The 22,290-nt window shown below is 36.1% G+C and overlaps 1 protein-coding gene across 3 annotated transcripts in view; it reads right to left on the reverse strand.

The window, feature by feature from the left end:
- Positions 1–477: 477 nt before the first annotated feature.
- The window catches only part of Tpp2 (tripeptidyl peptidase 2), a 70,059-nt gene continuing 48,246 nt past the window's right edge, over positions 478–22,290 (reverse strand). Inside the window, exons 24-30 of one of the 3 annotated variants that reach the window (XM_034497907.2) lie at positions 20,950–20,988; positions 15,677–15,828; positions 13,306–13,402; positions 12,022–12,152; positions 4,570–4,777; positions 2,157–2,276; positions 478–1,373 (exon numbers count right to left, since the gene is read on the reverse strand). In XM_034497907.2, the coding sequence (XP_034353798.1) occupies positions 1,284–1,373; positions 2,157–2,276; positions 4,570–4,777; positions 12,022–12,152; positions 13,306–13,402; positions 15,677–15,828; positions 20,950–20,988 (837 nt within the window). In that variant the 3' untranslated portion in view covers positions 478–1,283. Of the gene's footprint in view, positions 1,374–2,156; positions 2,277–4,569; positions 4,778–12,010; positions 12,153–13,305; positions 13,403–15,676; positions 15,829–20,949; positions 20,989–22,290 lie in introns of those variants that run through there. The other 2 variants (XM_034497908.2, XM_034497909.2) reach the window with 2 other exon arrangements.

The raw sequence follows: 22,290 nt of genomic DNA on the forward strand, positions 1-22,290 counted from the left end.
CAGAGCTCCCAGGGTCTAAACCACCAGTCTGGGAGCACATAGAGAGGGACCCATGGTTCCAGCTGTATATGTAGGGGAGGATGGCCTTGTCAGGCACAGGTGGGAGAGGAGATCCTTGGTCCCATGAAGGCTGGACACCCAGTGTGAGATAATTTGAGGGTGGGTAGGTGGAAGTGGGGGGTAGGTGAGGGCACATCCTCATGGAAGCAGGAGGAGGGGGATAGGGGATTCCTGGGTGTGTGTGGGGGGAATGGGATAAGGGGATAACATCTGAAATGTAAATAAAATATCCAATAAAAAAGTTAAAAAACATATATAAGACTTAAACACATGATAAGCACTAGAAATATATTCAAACAACTGCAAACTCATAGGAAACATTATAAAATAAGTCACCTCACTTTTTGGCCTATAAATTTAATAAACTAGTCTGTGTTCTAACCCCAAACTTTATGAAAAATTAAGACCAATCTTGAATAGCTTCAATATTTTCTTTTATTTATAAAAAAAAAAAAGTAAGGTATCAGAGTGCATATGGTGTACTGTGCCTGTGGTTTTGCACATTTATTCATGTATTTTACATGATTTCAATGTTATAAACATACTGTGTATATCTTTACAAAACCAGATAGATTCAGTTGTCTGGCACCAACACATGAAATTGTAACTCATTCTGATGCTGTGCACTTGAGGATGCTGTAAAAACAACTTGTTTGTTATGACTCCTTAGTGAAGATTTAACATGTTTCTTTCCCCAGTTGCCATGTGTTTATGCCCCCCATAATTTCCATTAACTGAATTTATTTTTAGAAAAAAGTCTGGAAATTATGTTCTCGTAATTTTTAGTCAGATAAATAATTTAGCTACACCTAATGTAGCATTTTAAGGCCTCTATATAATTGAAAAAAATTTAGCATATTTTAACCTTTTTGATTGATTTATAAAATAAAAAATAGGATGACATTTTACAGTTAAAATTAAAAGATGAAAACCTCTCATGCAGTAAGCAGCTGCATCCAACTCAGTGCTGGGGTTGGCAGGCAGCATATGCCCTCCCCTTTCCAAGTGTGGGAGGCAGTAGGAAAGCAGCATGATGTCAGAGGTCTATATTACATGTATTAAGCCACACGCCATTGAGTTCTCTGATAAATACATATAGTTTTAATGATCAGTATTGGATAGTGGATGAAAACATGCATTAGACTAAAAATGCCACACATTTGTTCATATATCCGTTCACTATAAAATTTTCTGTTTTGAAATTTAAAGTTTTGGTTCTTATTTTAGAATACACAATAATCAGGAGGATACATGATGGGGAGCCAGTTTTCAGTAAAAGATGCACAATGGGTCCATCCAAGTAATTTCATCAGCTGTAATAAAAGAAAGCATTAGTAAAGGAAGTGACAGGTCCCAAGCCCAAAATTCAGAACAGTTTAATAATAATAGTCACAAATACACAAAACCTTCCTTCTATCAGTCTATCATTCATTAATCCATCCACCCATTAAGGCCACCAAGACCCTTCCTAACTAAACACCATCTTTTTCACAGGAGCACATGTATATAGAAACAATAAACAATGACAGAAAGAGTTCTTTTAACCTAATCAAGGCCCAAAGGACTTAAACTGTCTTACAGTTTGTATGGAGTGATGAACATAGACAGAAAACAAGATGGCATTAAAATAATTTCCTTCATATCTCAAGCTAACTCATGGAGAAAGATCCAACTAGTTTTCCTTTGTATATGCAATATATGGTAAATTAAAGGTAAAAACCATCTCAGACAAAAAAGAAAAATATAAACTCTACAAATTCAACCATTTTAAAACCAATGTAATACACATTAATAAGGAATGCTTCTTTCTTCAAAAAAGGAAACATTGTCTTCTAACTACAGAAAGAAATTAATTCATTTTGCCCTGGCTGAAAACATTCAAGGCTAATAGGGGTCTCTGGATAACAGTGAAAATGTTTTAGAAAGTTGAATGGCAACAAATAAATAATGCATTTATTATGTAGTTCATACTGCTTTAGTAATGGTAACAACTGGCCACAATAGAATATGTAATGTTTTATAATGAACACAGATTTTTTTCCCCAGTGATCTTGTCACTACACAGTATAGAAGTAACATAGAGTATAATTACTTACCTGAATACAATTTTTCCAGTTTTCTTTTGTTGGTTTTTCTTCTACAAGTTTGGTTGCAAACTTAAGGCCTCTCCCATACATCTTATTTACTAGTGCATGCTTGTATGCAAATGTCAAAACCTATAGAATAAAATAAGCATTACTTATGGCATACAAATATTTTAAGGCATATAGCTTTAACAATGAAATAAGGTTTTCACAGAACTATAGCTTTTCTTGTGTGTAGGCACACGTTTGTGTAGAGGCCAGAAATCTGTATAGGGTATCTTTCTTAACTGCTTTCCACGTTACTAAGGTTGATTTAGCTAGTGTGGTGGGCCCAGAGATTATCCCAATACTGCTGCCTCAGCCCTGGAATTATGGGTGCATGTCATACTGCTTGGCTTCTTTCTACATTGGTGCAAGGGATTGAACTCAGGTCCTCATACTTCTGTGGCAGACAATTTACTGAATGAGCCATCTCACCAGCCTCTGAAAGTATAGCTTTTAAGTTAAGTATGTTGTATCAGGAAAATTTAAAAGGGCAAATAATTACATAAAAGAGTATAGGACATAAAAAAAGATAAGTCATAAGCTACTAAAATCCACATTAAACCATTAATTTGTGAAAAATAAACATTAGTTGACATAATTACAAACAACAAAGAGTAGAGATAAAAATGGCCAACATCAATCATTAAATTTGTAAAGAGCATGTTTTACATAAACATATTCTTTCTGTCATGCTATGTTTTGCCTGAACTGTGGAGTCTGGTAACCATTTTCAAAGAAAGAAATCCTGTTACACCAATTTGTTCTTTAAGAGCCAAGATATGTATTAAAAAAATGTTCAATTAGCAGAGTAACAGGTCAGTGTTGTAGTGTACTGCCCACGGTCAGCAGTGCCACTGTGACAATCTCACCGTGGTGATTATAAGGGCTCACCACCTTGTTACAGTTCTCAAAGACACAGACTAGCTATCTCTGCTTCCAGGAAGTAGTAGTATTTAGCAAACAGTAGACCTTCAATAACTTAACAATTAACAGCAATACCACCAAGGGCTTTCCATTAACTTAGTATTTACTCATAACTTTCAGGTAAGAAACAGGCATCAATGTTCAGTAACTTGTGACAAAAATGGCAAAGGCAGAAATCAAACTCAATTTCGGGTCCTAATCTCTAACCCCTACACAATTCTGCCTGTTTTACTTTCATGAGCACTACAAATATACTACTGGTCTGTGGGGGAATTGGAACCATACAGAAATAACTTTTACTAGTTTTAATGGTTTTGTTTTTTTCAATTAAAAATTACTATACTGTAGGAGGAGCTAAGGTGGGAGGAGTAAAGAGGAAGATGAGTAAGGGAGGAAGAGGAGGAGCTAAGAGGAGAGAGGAGAGAGAGGAGAGAGAGAGAGAGAGCGCGCACAAGCGAGAGCGCGGGAGGGGGACATGGAGGCTGATGTTCGCTTGTCGGTAGCAGTCACAGGTAGTTGGTATATCTAGGTTGGGTATTGGTTTACACCTCTGATTGTAAGGGTATCTTGTTACTGATCATTACTAAATATATAAGCCTTTGGATAATTTAAACATTAGAATCTCATCTGTACTAAGCCCATGTGGTTGCCGGGATGGTCCAGGCACTACCCAGCCTTGCAGAGACAGCGTGGAAGATTGGCAGAGCCACCGCCCACGCTGGCGTCTTGTGGGTGGCAGGGCTGATACCTCTGGCTGGCCATTTCTAGCTGCAGCGCCCACGTGGCATCTGACCACTGAACATGGCGGCTGAACTAGCCAGAGCTTAGATAGTCCGCTTGACCAGTGGCCGCTTTTTAAATAATTACTTCAACACTATAGTTAATCCTGAGAACCTGTGACTGACAACAACAATGATCTTTTCTGTGTGACAAGAACTCATATACTTTTCTTTCCTTCTCAAGGAAGATTAATAAAAATAGTTACATAATCACTGCTGTAAGAATAGACAAAAGAGATTTAATGTATTTTTTTTTAAAAATCCAAATCCAAAAAGTTTCAACTTTGCTTTTCCAAACATTTGTTTAAAACTGGTAGCTAAAAACTGAGATGTGTAGAAGTTACAGAATTTTGAGGAAAATAATAATAATAATGTCTAAACTAAGGAGCATATTTCACTCTAAAAATAACACAAAAAAATTCAGGGAAGAAACAGGACAATTTTCTGAAAGATCATATGAATGTCTTAAAAGGCTACTATGAATATCCTTAAAATTGTTTTCAAAATCATTGGTGAACACTTGAAGACAGTTCAGACAAATGCAAGGTACTTGGGTTAAAATGCATCTTCTTGAGGGAGGAGCCTCATCTTCATCCTCTTTGCCAGACAGAGAATAGAAGGCCTGAGAGATCACTATCTCTCTCTGTACCAAGACCAATAGTGAAAGGGTAAGGTACCTTAGTGTCAAAAAGATCTGTCCACTTTGTAGTTTCCCAATAGGTTTCCGATAGAGATTCCATGGTACTTTCTCCTTCCTCTTCCTTTGCTTCTGCATCTCCAGCTGCTGCCCCATCATGAGGCTGTGTATGAAGAAGGTGGTCTGCCAGAGCACATCCTTTCCTGCAGAGAGCATCTACCAGCGTGGACTTCTGCTTGTCCATATCACTGGAGAGCAAATAAAAATATTTTTTTTCACATGTCAGTTAAATGTTTTCTAAGGGATGATTTCATGTGAAGTATATATATTCTTTCCTCTAACTTACCATGCATAAATTTTGTACATCCATATACTGTATAACAAAATTAACATCCATAATGTGATAATAAAATTGTATTACACATCAAAAGACATTGTTATTAGTAAGTATCATACGGCTCATCATATATATAGATGACATCAGTCAGGACAACTGTACTTGGTTAAAGCAGAATGCCATAGCAACAGAGTTGAAGGATTACCCAGTTGTTATACCAGCTATACAAATTTTAAGAAGGGCAGTTAAGTCTTTACATTGAAAAAAAAAGTGAAGAGCCCTCCAACAATTCCCTGACTGCCTGGTTTACCTGGGGTACAGTCAACAAACTTGAGCTGCACTCAGTAACCTGATCTCCAATGTCTGGCCTAAGACCCTGACTACGTTCCTGAAGAGGCCTGCACGGACCCAGAAAAATACAGGTCCATGGCTCTCCCTACCTCCATAAAGAGTCTTGCTGGCATCAGGAACAATCGACCAACACTAGGACAACCAGATGGCTAAGTGAAGAAAGAACACAACTAAGAAGAGCCAGGGTAATATGGCACCAACACAGTGGAAGCACAAAAGATGACCTTAAATCAAGACTTATAAAGATAATAGAGGCCTTTAAAGATGATATAAATAATTTCTTTAAAGAAATACAAGATAGACAGGAAAACATGTAGACGTCCTTAAAGAGAAACAAATCCCTTAACGAAACAGGAAAATACAATCAAACAAGTGAAGGAAATGAACAAAAAGGTACAAGACCTAAAAATGGAAGTAGAAACAACAAAGGAATCACAAACGGAGACAACCCTGGAGCTGGAAAACCTAGGAAAGGCAACAGGAACTACGGACAAAAGCATCACTAACAGAATACAAGAGATGGAAGGGAGAATCGAAGGCATAGAAGATACCACAGAAGATATCGACATAGCAGTAAAAAAAAAAAAAAAAAAAAAGCCAAGTGTAAAAAGTTCCTAGTGCAAAAACATCCAGGAAATTTGGGACTATGAAAAGACCAAACCTAAGAATAACAGGAATAGAAAAGGGAAGGAATTCCTACTTCAAAGGTCCAGAAAACATCTTCAACAAATCATAGAAGAAAACTTCCCTAACCTAAAAAAAAAAACAAAACAAAACAGATGGCCATAAACTGTACAAGAAACCAACAGAACACCAAATAGATTGGACCAGAAAAGAAAATCTTCCCACCATATAATAATCAAAACATTAAATGTACAGAACAAAGAAAGAATATCAAAAGCTGTAAGAGAGAAAGGCCAAGTAACATATAAAGGCAGACCTATCAGAATTATACATGACTTCTCAACAGAGACGCTAAAACCCAGAAAATTCTGGACAGATGTCTTGCAGACCCTAAGAGACCACAGGACACTATGCCCAGCAAAACTCTCAATCACCATAGATGGCGAAACTAAGAAATCTCACAACAATACCAAATTTAAACAATGTCTTTTTATAAATCCAGCCCTACAGAGAATACTAGAAGAAAAACTCCACCACAAGAAAAGTAATTATACCTACGAAAACACACAAAATTAATCATCTCACCACAAACCCAAAAGAATAGAAACACATACATACACACACAAATTACCACCTCCAAAAACAAAATAATAGGAACTAAGAATCATTGATCATTAATATCTCTCAAGACCAATGGACTCAATGCCCCAATAAAATGACACAGGTTAACAGATTAGGTATGTGAACAGGATCCATCTGCAGCCTACAAGAAACACACCTCAGCAACAAAGATAGTCACTACCTCAGAGTAAAGGGTTGGACAAAAGTTTTCCAAGCAAACAGTCCCCAAAACAAGCTGGAGTAGTCATTCTAATATCCAATAAGATAGACTTTCAACCAAAAGTCATCAAAAGAGATGGGGAAGGACACTTCATACTCAAGGAAAAATCCACCAAGATCAAGTCTCAATCCTGAACATCTATAACCCAAATGTAAGGGCATCAACTTTCACAAAAGAAACTTTACTAAAGCTCAAAACACACATTGAACCCCACACAATAATAGTGGGAGACTTCAACACCTGACTCTCACCAATGGACAGGTCATCGAAACAGAAACTAAACAGAGACACAATGAAACTAACAGATGTTATGAACCAAATGGACTTAACAGATATCTACAGAACATTTGACCACAAACAAAAGACTATATACCTCAGCACCTTGCTGAACCTTCTCCAAAACTGACCATATAATTGGACAAAACAAATCTCAACAGATACAAGAAGACTGAAATAATCTCTTGAATCCTATCAGATCACCATGGACTAAGTCTGGACTTCAATAAAAACAAAAGCAACAAAAAGCCCACAAACTCTCTAGTCAATGAAAACTTGACCAGGGAAGAAATAAAGAAATTAAAGACTTTCGCCGGTCGGTGGTGGCGCACGCCTTTAATCCTAGCACTTGGGAGGCAGAGACAGGCGGATTTCTGAGTTCGAGGCTAGCCTGGTCTACAAAGTGAGTTCCAGGACAGCCAGGACTACATAGAGAAAGCCTGTCTCGAAAAACCAAAAAAAAAAAAAAAAAACAAAAAAAAAAAAAAAAGACTTTCTAGAATTCAGTGAAAATGAAGGTACAACATACCCAACTTACTGGTTACATTGAAAGCATTTTTTTTTTTTTTTTTTTTTTAAATTATTTTTTAAGACAGGGTTTCTCTGTATAGCCTTGGCTGTCCTGGAACTCACTCTGTAGACCAGGCTGGCCTCGAACTCAGAAATCCGCCTGCCTCTGCCTCCCAAGTGCTGGGATTTGACAGGTGTGCACCACCACTGCCCGGCCATTGAAAGCATTCTTAAGAGGAAAAAAAAATCATACCACTCAGTGCCTTCATAAAGAAATTAGATCCCATACAACAACTTAACCTGAAAGCACTAGAACAAAAAGAAGCAAACACACCGAAGAAGAGTAGAGGGCAGTAAATAGCCAAACTCGGGGCTAAAATCAGCCAATTAGAAACAAAGAAAACAATATAAAGAATCAACAAAAACAAGAGCTGGTTCCTTGAGAAATTCAACAAGATAGATAGATCCTTAGCCACACTAACCAGAGGGCAAAGAAACCAGTATCCAAATTAACAAAATCAGAAATGAAAATAGAGATATAACAACAAAAACTGAAAAAAACTTAAAAAATTATCAGATCCTACTACAAAGGCCTATACTCAACAAAACTGGAAAATCTGGATGAAATGGATGATTTTCATCATGTACCAAAGTTAAATCAAGATCAGGGAAACTTATCTAAACAGTCCCATAACCCCTAAGGAAATAGAAGCAGTCATTAAAAACCTCCCAACAAAAAAAAAAAAAAAAAAAAAAAAGGCTAGGGACAGATGGTTCTAGTGCAGAATTCTACCAGACCTTCAAAGAAGAGCTAACAGTAATACTCCTCAAACTACTGCACAAAATAAAACAAAAGGAACACTACCAAATTCAATCTATGAGGCCACAGTTTCTCTTGATACCTAAACCACACAAGACCCAACAAAGAAAGAGAAATTCAGACCAATTTTGCTTATGGACATGAATGCAAAAATAATAAACTGAATCCTTGCAAACTGAATCTAAGATCACATCTAAAATATCACTCATCACAATTATATTTGATCCCAGGGATTCAGGGGTGGTTCAATATATAAAAATCCATCTATGTTATACACCATATAAACTGAAAGATTAAAACCACATGACCTTATCAGACTGCTCTGACAAAATCCAACACCCCTTCATGTTAGAAGGTTTGAAGAGATCAAGGGTACAAGATACACAACTAAACACAATAAAGGCAAGATGCAGCAAGCCAACAGCCAACATCAAATTCACTTGAGAGAAACTTAAAATCATTTCTACTAAAATCAGGAACAAGACAAGTTACCCACTCTGTCCCTATCTATTCGATATAGCACTTGCTGTTCTAGCTAGAGTAATGATACAGCTAAAAGACATCAAGGGGATACAAATTGGAAAGGAAGTCAAAGTATCAATATTCAATATTCCTATAGGATAAGATAGTGTGTGTGTATATATATATATATATATATATATATATATATATATATATATATATGACCTCAAAAATTCTAGCAGAGAACTCCCAGCCAATAAATACCTTCAGTAAAGTGGCCTGATATAAAATCAACACACACACATTGGGAGCCAACTCTTAGCAGAAAGCGGCTATCATCTTTGCAGCCATCTCGGGCCATATATTTGAAGGTTGATACTTTTCTACTCTGACAAGAGACTTGTTTTTCTAGCATGATGTTTTTGCAAACAGCCTACAACAGCTGAGCACACTCTGATAAACATCTTGTAAAAACTCATATCTTGAACTTGTTGTTTAGTGTCCCCAGATGGAAGGCACTTGTGGTTAAGTGTCTTCAGCTGCATTCCCCTGCTTGTGCTTATATACCCATGATTTTTTTTTTCAATAAACGGGCTTTGAAAACTGTCTTGGCTTCATTCTTCACGTCTCTTGCTCCTCCATTCCCACTCTCTCTCTTGAAAACCCTTTTGACTGACCCGCAGGGTCTCTCTCTCATTCATATTCTCTCTCTCTCTCTCTCTCTCTCTCTCTCTCTCTCTCTCTCTCTCTCTCTCACACACACACACACACACACACACACACACACACACACACAAAATATCAGTAGCCCTCCCTCCTACAAATGATCAACAGACCAAGAAAAATTATGGAAACAACATCCTACACAATAGCCAAAAATAATATAAAATATCTCGATGTAAACTCCAGCCAAGCAAGTGAGAGACCTGTATAAGAAGAATTCAAGTCTCTGAAGAAAGAAACTGAAGAAAATATCAGAAGACGGAAAGATCTCTCATGCTTATGAATTTGCAGGACTAATGGAATAAAAATGGTCACCTTACCAAAAGCAGTCTACAGATTCAATTCCCATTAAAATTCCAATTCAATTCTTTAGAGACCTTGAAAAAGCAATCTCAACTTCATATAGAAAAAACAAAAAGCGCAGGATATATAACACAATACTGTACAACTAAAGAATTTCTGGAGGTATCAACATCCCTGATTTAAAGCTGTATTATACAGCAATAGTAATAAAAACCATGTGGCATAGTAACAAACAGGTTGATCAATGGAAGAGAACTGAAGACCCAGACATAAACCCACACACCAAAGGACACTTAATATTTGAGAAAGAAGCCAAAACCATACAATATAAAAAAAAGAAAGCATCTTCAACAAATGCTGCTGGTATAACTGGATGTCTGCATGTAGAAGAATGAAAATAGAACCATACTTATTTCCCTGCACAAAACTCAAGTCCAAAACTGCATACACTAAATCTAATAGAAGAGAAAGTGGGGAACTGCCTTGAACTCATTGGCACAGGAGACAATTTCCTAAACCAATGGCTCAGATTCCAAGAAAGACTGAATTAACTGAATTAACTGAATTAACCCCATGAAACTGAAAAGGGTTTGCAAGGCTAAAGGACACCATCAATAAGACAAAATGGCAGCCTACAGAATGGGAAAAGATCTGACAGAGGACTAATCCTAAAATACACAAAAAACTCAAAGAAATTAGACAGCAACAATACAAATAGCCCAATTTAAAAATAAAGTGCAAAACTAAACACAGAATTCTCCACAAAGAAAAGCACATAAAGAAATGTTCAATGTCCTTAATCATGAGGAGAATGGAAATCAAAATGACTATAAAGTCATTTTACACATGTCAGAATGGCTATGATTAAAAATTCAAGTGACATGACAGCACATGCTGGTGAGGGTGTGAAGCAAGGGGAACAGTCCCCACTGCTGTTGGGAGTGCAAACTTGTACAACTGCTTTGGAAATCAATTTGGCAGTTTCTCAGAAAATTGGGAATAGTTCTAACTCTAGAGCCAGTTATACTACCCCTCAGCAATGTCCCAAAGATGCTCCCCACCATGACAAGGACAATTGCTCAACTTTGTTCACAGCAGCTGGATTTGCAATAGCAAGAAACCGGAAACAACTTAGATGTCTCTCAAATGAAGAATGGATAAAAAAAGTGGTACATTTATACAACAGAATACAACTCACCTATGAAAAACAACTACATCATTAAATCTGCAAGCAAATGGACCGAACTAGAAAATATCATCCTGAGTGACCCAGACCCAGAAAGACAAACAGAATATGTCCCTACTTATAAGTGGACATTAGCTGTAAAGTACAGGATAACCATGTTACAATCCATAGACCCAAAGAGACTAAGTAACAGGAAGGATGGCGGAATCTCACTCACAAGAGGAAAGAAAATAGACCATGGAGGAGGAAGCAGCAAGGAAACTGGGTAGGAGGGGGTGGGGCTGGGGATCAGGTGTCTGGAGCATTGTGGAGGTTTGGGGAATGGAGAAGAGAATGTAAATCAGTGAGTGAGGGACATCTCTGGGACGAGCTGGAGATCTGGATGGGGAGGCTTCCAGGAGTCTATTGCGGTAGTAACTCTGTCTAAGGCTCTATCAGCTGGGGACATGGAGACTGTACCCAGGGCAAGACTTGCAGTGAAGGAAGGGGATACCAATCTACCTACAAATCTTCAACCCAAAATTTATCCTGCCTACAAGATATATAAGGATACAGATGCAGCAGAATTTAAGGGAATGGCTAACCAATGGCTGCCCCAAATTGAGACCCATCCCATGGGAAAAAGCCAAGCTCTGACATTATTAATGATACTCTGCTATGCTTGCAGAGTCTCCTGAGAGGGTTCATCCAGAAGCCAATGCAAAGAGAAGGAGATATCTAAGCATCCGGAGGAGCTCGGGAAGTTGTGTGCAAGAGTGGAGAATAGGACTGAGCGAGTTGGAGGGGTCAAGGACACCACAAGAAGTCCTACAAAGTCAACAAACCTGGAGTCACTGGGGCTCACAGAGACTAAACCACCAACCAAAGAGTGGGCATGGGTTATTTTCTTGGGCTGTGTTTTAAAAAGCTGAAGAAAATTATAAAATTTCTGAGGAATTGAAAAAAAAAGTCAATCCTAACTGTATGCTTTAAAAAAATAAATCTTCAACACTAATCCCTAATTATTAAACAAATAACTAAGAAATGAGATGCAAGAAAGATTATTTACTGGTTAGGTACTTTTTTATAGTAGCTGCATCAGGCCTGGGGTCAGTCTTCATTGCAATGTAAACTGCAAGAGCGGTTTGATCGATGTGAGAAATAACAGCATTGGCAGCATCAACGATTTCATTAAGTCTTTTCATTCGTTCCTGGGTAGGAAATAAAGGAATGTATAAGATAGTACATTAAAATTCTATGTCTACTGTCGCAGCCATGAAATTCTATGGGTACTATGTACTTCCTTGTAGGCCTAGGACTCTGTGCTATCTACTAATGTGACTTCTACCATTTCCAGTATTCCTAAAAAACAACCTCAGGTGTGACACTATCTAACTTAAGTTCAGAACTGAAAATAAAACAAATATATAAAGTTTACCAAAATGACTTCTTTTTAAACAAGGAAAATTCCTTTCTAGCATACCATTAAGATTTTAGAGATAACAATCTCTATTTTATGCCACGTCACATGAAAAAGCAGAAATTAAAAATCCCCTAAATCCTCATTCCCAAGCATTTTTTCTAAACAATCATTAAAATAAGAGTAAACAAAGATTATAACCAAGACTCTTAACTACGACTATCTCGAACAGTTTACTTAGTTATTTTCTCTTTTGTCAAGCTGCTTTTAAGAGGCCTCCTTTAAATAGTCTATTCTAGTTCAGTCTAAACCTTCATGATTCTGGTATGTTCCTACTCCCATTAACAGTAACAACAGCTTGTCTATGTTCTATATTAGACAATCTGGAATTATAAAAACTTTGGTAACAAAGTAGTTTCTGAAAGTGTTTAGATTTCCAGCTGCCCGGGACAACTCACTCTTTAAGGCCAAAAACCAGACCATATACTTGTTCCTGCTTTAAGATCTCACTAACCATTCAAGTACCATCCTCACATAACTACTACACATGCATGCTGCACTTCATTACCAATACTGGACTCAGGAGTGGCTAGTTCTTATAATTATCTTTTTTTTTTTTTTTTTTTTTTTTTTTTTTTTGGTTTTTCAAGACAAGTTTTCTCTGTGTAGCCCTGGCTGTCCTGGAACTCACTCTGTAGACCAAGCTGGCCTCGAACTCAGAAATCCACCTGCCTCTGCCTCCCAAGTGCTGGGATTAAAGGCGTGCGCTACCACTGCCCAGCTCTTATAACTATCTTAATGACATATAATTATCTTAATTGGAAGAGATTCATTTTCAGGCAAGAAAAGAAGGCAGAAAGAGATGCACCTTTACTCAAAAATACAAACTTTAGCTACTATTATACAAAGAGTTAAAATTAGTATAAATAATTACTATATCAAACCTTTTCAGCATCCAATTGATGAAGACGTGCAACATACAGAGGAAGATAAGCAGGATATGTTTCTTTCAATTCATTGTAAATGTCAGTAGAATCCAGCCTATAGAAAAGAGACATATTAGAAAATTTCAATTAAAAGCAAATTTTGGTTAAAAATAAATGTAAACATTGCTTTACAGCTGTAGTCATTAAAATATTTTTTAATATAGTTATTTGAGGGACCAGCTACACATAATATATCTATCTGAAAATTACTTCAGTTAAGAGTCCTAATAAAACATTTAGATAAAAGTAGGCATCAACATGGTGGGCTGGAGATATGGCTCAGTGGTTAAGAACTCAGAATGCTCTTATGGTTGTGTGGATATCTATCACATGTATTTGGGTGTCCACAGAGGTCCACCCCCCCCAAAAAAAAAATCCATGGAGTTGGAGTTCCAGGTAGTTTTGAACTGCCTAATATGGGTGTTGGGATCCAAACTTTGGTCCTCTGGAAGATCAGTGCACGCACTAACTCCTGAGCTCTTTCTCCAGTTTGTGAGCTGAGCACTTTTGATGAAGGTAGAACATATAAGGTCTTTAGGCTGGACCTAAGCCCCCAACAAACAAGGAGACTATGTGCAGGGTAAGGAATGGTACAACAAAGCTAAGGCAGAAGGAAGATAATGTCTTGGTAGTGCCAGTCTAAGCCAGTCTAAATCAAGATTTGGCAGGAGGAGGCTGCAGTCTGTAGTTAATACTTTCATTTTCTTACAAAACTGGGTACTTGTGTGAGAAGAGCCATGATTCAATCTTGGGATCATTTCTCAGGCCCCTGGCCCTTATTTTGAGACAAAGTCTCACTGGATTTGGAACTCGCTCATTAGGCTGAGCCCCATGAACACATCTGACTCCACCTTAGTGGTAGGGTTATAAGCAAGTGCCACCATTCCTGCCTTTTTAATGTGAGTTCTGAAGATTGAATTCTCATGCTTGTGAGTAACTATTTTACTGAGCTATCTTTACCACCTACCATAGTTGTGTGTGTGTGTGTGTGTGTGTGTGTATTTCCTGATTAGAAGCTTCTCCATTTACAGTTTGCCTTTAGAACCATTTCCACAAATTTTGAGTTCTTTTTCTTTATATAGTCATATATTTCTTTGTCCCCACCAGTTTCACTGGATGGTAGAATCAAGAGACTTCTCAGGCTCTCCTAAGAGAAGCAAATCTTTGCAACTCTGAAGAAATTTAAGTTATATTGTCTGCTATTGATACGCAGCAGCCAAAGGTAGACATGGTTCTTTGAAATCTGGTGAGATACCTTTAGTTTTAAATAGGCTAGCAAATATGAATACAGACTGACACAATACTGGTTTAATCCCTGGGAATTCTGTTCCCAGTATAAAAGCTTCTGTTCCCTCTCAGGCCACATATCCATAAACATGTATAGACAAAGTCTGCAAAAGAGGACTCCCCCAGAAAACTATCAGTAAGAGAAAACAATGGAAAAAAACAACTGATTCAACCTCACAGAATGAAGTTTTGTGTTAAAAGCTAAGCTAAAAGCCAAAGAATAAACTGAAGGAAAGCAGTGATCTAAACAGCCCAACTGTCAGCAACAGCAGCCTTTCCATCATGGGTACACACTCATCATTCCAAAAACAAACCGAAGAAACATATCAAGGTAAAGATATCTAAACTAACAATTAGATTATACTATCTGATAGAAAATTTAAAAATACGTCCATTAGGCCAGGCATGCTTGTATATGACTGTTATTTCAGCCTTTGGGAGACTGGATGACCAGGAATTCAAGGTCATTCTTGTACAACCAGAGAACTGAGGACAGCCTGGGATAAATGAAACAGTCTCAAACAACTAAAACCAAACAAATAAGAAAACAAAGTTAAAACTGTATGTATAAAAAAAGTCACTACAAAATTACAGAGAAAAGCTATATATATATATATATATATTATATATATATATATGTGTATTCTAATCTAAATAGATTATACTGTACTCATAAAATAAAGTATATAGTCACTAAAAATAGAATTTTAAATTATTAAATGACACAGGAAGTACCTAACACAAAAATTAACTGGAAAAGTAGGGTACATAACTACTCTAATAGTAAAAGCAATGGTAATTTTTTTAAAGGAAAAAAAGGTTATTTGTTTTCTTTTTTATACCCTTCAATAAAATTCTCCTCTGAAGCAAATTAAAATAAAAATTTCACATATTTTATTGTCAAAATTGTGTCTGTTTATACAAAGTATAAACAGGAGAAGTTTTAAAAATCTATACATACATACATACATACATACATACATACAAACAATGTATTAGTTGAAAAAAACTCAGAGAATTGGAATCCACTAAAATGACCTACTTGGTCATCCACTGAATTTTAAGATCTCGTAATGCTTCAGTAAACTCTTCTTTCAAATCTTTCTCTTTTTCTGAATCCTTTTCTTTATCTTTGCTGCCATTCTTAGTCTTTGTTGGTGGAGGTATGAGGTAGTAATGAACAGGGATCACATCCTAGGAAGGTTAAGGAAAGCCTTAGGTTAATACACTTAATTTCACACACTTTCAAATCATTGTCAAAAGCTGAGAGTCTTGTAATATGGGTTGTGCCTGCCTGAGTTGTATTATAGTGTATTCCACATCTGAAGGGTCAAAAACATAAAAAATACCAATCTGCAATTATTGGAGTTTTCCACTGAAGTTTTTATCCATTCTATTAAAATAAAAGAGGTAAGACTTTTTCTCTATGAGTGTCTTTTGCATTCTTAGTTGCACTTGACACCTTAAGGACAGTGTACCTTATACTTTCACAATTAAAGCTGAACAGAAGAAAACAAGTTAAAACTAAAAAAAGATTTTTTTTTGGTCTCTTAGTAAGAGGACAGAGTAGACAAGTACTGTTCCAGCACTTATAAATATGTGTTCTATCTAGAGTTATTCAGACAATAAACACACAAGTAAATAATTTCTGATAGTGACATATGACACACACAAAAAAATGAATCAATAAAGGACACACAGTGACTGCTGGGTAAGATAGGACAACCAAGCAAACAAAGTGGTCATGGAAAGGTCAGTGAAGCTAAGTGAAAACATGAATAAATCTGAATAACCTAACTGAAGACAGGAAAAGTCCTTCCGCCAAGAGCTAGCTAGGAGTGGAAATGGAACAAGTACAAAAACCTGAACCCAGTATATGAAGTTATATAAACCAAGAAAATGGGCTACAGCCCACTACCATGGAGAGTTTGCTGAGACATGCTTAAAAATGTAGACCCTATTTTAAATATATAAAGAAGTCTATCAAATATTTTATGCAAGGCAATGATTAAAGACTTTGCTTTTTAATGACTTGACCATATATATATATATATATATATATATATATATATAAAATTGGGTTTATGTTTTATAGCTCCTGATGATATAAGTCTTGAGAACAGACTATAGAAGAGAAAAGTAGTAGAGGTAGGAAAACAAACCAGCAAACAAGCCTAGTGATCTCTACATTGTGTGGAACTAAATAATACCTTGTAGAAACAAAAGAAAATGAATAGATATTCTTTGAAGGCAGAGCTAAGAATGTTTACCAATAGTACTTAAAGTCATGACACGAATAAGACTAACAGAGATAAGAGAACAGGGGAGAGTAGATCTAGTATTACTGCTTGGCCCAAAGACACTCTAAGACAGGGACAAACCAAAAGGAATAGGGATGGTAAGATGGCCAAGGCAGTGACAGTGCCTGCCGCTGAGCACGATAAACTGAATTTGATTCCTGATCTTACCTAATACAAGGAGAAAACTGACTGCTGTTAGATATCTGTCCATCTGTCTGTCCTTCCTTCCTTCCCTCTCTTCATCTCCTCCACTCCTCACAAGAATAAATGAGTTTCAAACAAACCAAAGAATGAAGTGATCAACTGCTAAACCAGATGCAAGATGGAAAATAATGGAGAAGAGACTTGGCCGCAAGGAGCCTGCTAATCACCTTGGCAAAAGTACTGTCCTGAGACAAAAATCAAGGATACAGAGAACAGGGAAATAAGCCTACAACTCTTTGAGAAAGTTCTGCTTTGAAGATGGCAGAAAAGGGTAGCTGATTACTTTGTCTATGGTGTATAAATCTTTCCTATAGACATACATTGCTTGGGAAAGATTAACCAATGCTTAGACTTAATTTTTGGCAACAAACTGAGTGTCCTTAATTAAGTAATTATTTAAGTCAGCTTTTCAAATTCTATTTTCAGGTTTATATAATGAAGTTTCTAACATTAAAATAAACTTTTATTATCAAAGGGACATATACTACCCTTTTGATATTATTTCAAAAAAACAAAAAACAAAAAACAAAAAACATGAGACCCCCAAATAGGACTTTTATGTGTAAACAACACATCTATTTTAACAATATCTGATACTCAATTCTGGGGTATAAAGTGATGCAAGAGAATATGAGGAATGACTACTGTATAGCTCTACTATCACCTCACTAAAAAATCACCACCACCATGTCTTCATGACCCATTCAGAAAGCAGAAAACAGAAATGAGAAAGCTCAAGAAACTTTTCTGTAGCCCACTGTTATATTCTCTGAGGTAAGGGAGCCAGAGCCCAAGAACAAAGGCTCACACAAGGTCCAAGACTAGAAAAACAACAGGTGAACTGTTGGGCTTGCTTCTTTAGGACCCTGCCACCTGTGCATCCTTCTTTCCTCAACACCACCACTGTTTTTATCCTTGAGACTGGCTCTTGCAATAGAAGCCATGTTGGCTCTAAATTCATGATTTTGTCTCAGAGTCTTTCCTCCCAAACTCTAACAGTGCTGGAACTATGGACATGCTCCACCATGCTCAGCTTTTTTTCTTCTTCACTGCTGTTTGCAGATTACTTTCTGGGTATTGCTCCAGACAAAGCAAAAAGGTATTTGAAAAACCTGACCCTATAGTATCAAATTCTCAAAAAAGCAGCTTCATTGTCATGTGCTTACACACAACTGTCTAAGAAGAAAGAATATAAGGAGTCTCCAATATTTCCTGCAAATATGATTTTACCACCGTTGGAATCAAGTTTCTTCACATAGCATGTACACAGACTCTAAATCACCATTTGCCTGACAGTCCCTATTCATTTATCAGGCTACAAAATGGAAAACAGTTCCACATAGAGAAACCTATGTTTTGGAAGGCAATTTCTCCTCTGAATTTCAAAGATAAGGCATGTTATATTACTGTTTCAGTATAGAAAACATAAAATAGAATTTAATATGAATAATATGTTAATGTATATGATAAAAAGGTAACACCTATGAAAATATAAAATCCTATTATAGCAAGCTTGAACTACCATTAAAAATGAGTATAAAAGTTTATCTTAGAAAAAAATCAATAACCAGTACAATTAAAATATTAATAAAACCTTTTAAAAATACTTCAAGAATTTTCTATTACTAAAATTATAAATGCAGTATTTATAAACCCTAATCAAAAGGAAAATTAAAGTTGTTTTAGATTGTGTCACCATAATCACACTTTCTTTAATAAACATTTTTTTTTCAACTCAAGGGACAAATATATAGTTAATTTAATAGTAATGATTTTGGACCTTAAATCATGAATGATGTTTTAAAAAAAGATATCAAGAATATTCATAGTAGAAAAGCTGAAGAGTTCTCAATGAAAGAAACTTAGCATTAAAATTAAAAAAAAAATATTTGTTAGCTGTCCATAAAGTATTTCAGTAGTGTTCAAACTGAAGAATATTTTTCAGAAACAATGTTACCTGTAAAACCAGTAACTGCCCAGTGGACAGTGTATAACACAACATTACTTAGATCTGGTTCAAAAGGCTTAGTTGTTTAGTGCTTCAATTATTAATTTAGTTATCAAAGTAAAAGCTTTATAAAAGCTCAACTATTTTAAAGATTAATATCATTGGTGCCATTTATGGTTATTAAAAGTATCTAAACTATTTTATATTATATGTGTAAGTAATTCTCTTTTGTAACTTCATATTTGTTTTTTATAAAAGAGCTGTACTATGCCATGTACTTGTACTGACAGGAAGGGATGAACAGAATTACTTCTAGTTCCCAAGTTTGTTACACAAGCTTTATTCAGCTTCTAGTAATAATAATCTCACATTTCAGTACTATCTATTATACCTTGTACAACCTTAGCCCAACAAAACTTTGTAGGTCAACTAAAAACTACAAGTGGAAGAAAAGCAATGCCTAAACCCTTATTGAAATATGCTTCCTTTTATAGCTGAGTTCCTGGCAAACCTTTTCAAACCATCCTCCTGGCAACTCAGAACATCCTCTTGGCAATGCATAAATAAGATTTTTTTAACTGCTCAGTTATGATCTATTAAATGGATTAAGATTGTGCCCAAATGGGTCAAATCAACCATCTGAGAAATACTGGTCTTCAGTTTCTTAACTAGAAGATTCTCCGTGGTGTAACAGATCTTATCAACACAGAACAAGAACATTCTGGACGACATCTGAATACTATAAAACATAACTGTTTCTTCCATTACAGCACCTCTTGGATAAATAGACCACGGAATTTGAGGAACTTCCTCAAATGTATCCATTTCTCTGTTCTCAGAGTAGAGATCTTTAAGTTAAATGTGAGTCAAGCAGTCAATACAGATTCTCATATGCTAACAGAAACCAAGTAGAATCAACTACTCATAGCATCAAATCTGTCTATATTTCTATCACAGACTCAACATTTAATTAGAAGTTCTTTTTTTTTTTTTTTTTTTTTTTTTTGGTTTTTCAAGACAGGGTTTTTCTGTATAGCCTTGGCTGTCCTGGAACTCACTCTGTAGACCAGGCTGGCCTCGAACTCAGAAATCCGCCTGCCTCTGCCTCCCAAGTGCTGGGATTAAAGGCTAATTAGAAGTTCTTATTCACTATCTTTTGTATCGGTCCTCCCATAACTAGGATACATGTATGAGCAGAGACTAGCTTATCAACAAAATCATTTTATTTAAAATGGCTTTCAGATTATAATAGCTTTTTCTACATTTTTCTCACATTTTAAATTTGTATTTAGTGTGTGTGTGTGTGTGTGTGTGTGTGTGTGTGTGTAGGTGAGTGCCATGGTACACATACAGAGGTCAGACTACAACTCTCTTTCCATCATATGAGTCCTGGAGATCAGACTCAGGCTGTTAGACTTGTCAGCAGGTCCCTTTACCTACTGACTCATCTTGCCAGTCCCAGATTTTAAAAATAATGACTTTGCTCTCCATTGCATTCATCTCTTTTATGACTTTGGATGTGCAAAATTTCAAACTTTTCAACTTGACATTTATCTATACCAATAAATGAGAAGCAATAAAAATCACCCATACCATAGGAAAATATGGTTTAATAAATATGGTTTCCATATTCTATAAATACAGAAAATAAACCATAGCGTTATGGTTTAAAAAGCCACATATGGCAATACGTCACTACTGCTTGTAGGTATTAACTAAGAGAACTATACTGCAGAACGTAAAGAAAGGAAACTAAGGGAGAGATGCTTTAAAAATAAAGATTTATAATAGTGAGAGAAAAAAGTTTAATAACTATGTAAATAAGGCTTTAAGACATCGTTTTTAAGAACTGACAATCAGTACCTTTTTAAATTTTCCTTGTCGTTTTGCTGCAGACTGCCCCTGGGAGTTAGAACGACATTCTGTAAGAAAACATGCATAATCTACACAGGATGGAGATACCACCTCTGCCTAACTTTCTTCCAATTTAACATTCCATCTGTATGTGTCACAGTACTCAGAAGGGTCAGATCTGTGACCAAAATGGCATGCTTTTAAAGAAAGCAGCAGCACTGCCATGCCAATTTTTAAAAATAAAAATGCAATCAAATATGCCATTTTAAGGCAAAATTCTTTCTAGCGTTTTATTTAAAATATTTAGTGATTAAATTCCATTATCATTAAAACATTAAAAAAAAAACATTTAAATTTAGCTGACAGTCTGCAGAGTCTGATTGTATATAGGAGATCACGACCATTACACAAGCCTAAGTCACTCTTAAAAAAAAAAAAAAAATCAACACCAAACAAAAAGCAAACAAAAAATAAAAAACCAAAGTAACATTCAGGGCTACAATGAAAGGCAAAGTGAAGTAAAATGGCATTTCCTTTCCAACTACCAAAATGTAGGAAGAATAAAACTGCTGAGGAAAGTCTAAATAAAGACCCAATGGCAATTATACTCAATAATTTTAGATTATTGCTATTTTCTTATAAACAACCTTTCTATCTATAGTCAGCTAGCAACAGTCAATTCCAAGCACTTATAATTTCAATCTTGCCTCTGATAGTATTGTCAGGAAGTACTATTTCTGAATCTTTATAAGAATACTTCTGCCAATAATTCTTTTCTGCTATACTTTCCATGAGAAGTGGACTTCTGAGATGAGTTATCTATCATCTGGGTGGAAAACTCAGTTGAAGTCCCACAGAAGCAGCTATCTAGGTAAATCTGCAAAAAGATCTATGAGGATTTCTTACATCAGTTCAAGAACAAAGTCCAGTATCAAGTGCTGAGTTACTTCAAATGACACTGAGGTGCGCATGAGCAAGAGCACACACTGAAATGCACCCTGAGAGACGTCAAGGGGAACACCGTCTAAGCACAAAATCCCCAAACTAGTCCTCAGTGGCTATGAATATATGAACTTGGTTGAACAGTGACAAGAAAATACATTTCAAGATAAATGAGATGAGTTCACTCTGACAAAAGCACTTAGAGATCCCAGGATTAGGTTAAGCAGACTTAAATAGTTTTGTATGAACTAATGCTAAATGAGAAATGCACAGATGTAAGACTTGTATTACACCAAAATGAACTACGATTAAGGGTGACAGACCCACATAAAAACATTTCTGCAACAAATCTGTAATAAAAACAAGATGGAAAAACCTGAAATAAATACCTTTAAGTTTCTAATAGCA

This window comes from Arvicanthis niloticus, chromosome 3, assembly GCF_011762505.2.
Source record: "Arvicanthis niloticus isolate mArvNil1 chromosome 3, mArvNil1.pat.X, whole genome shotgun sequence".
Taxonomy (NCBI): Eukaryota; Metazoa; Chordata; class Mammalia; order Rodentia; family Muridae; genus Arvicanthis; species Arvicanthis niloticus.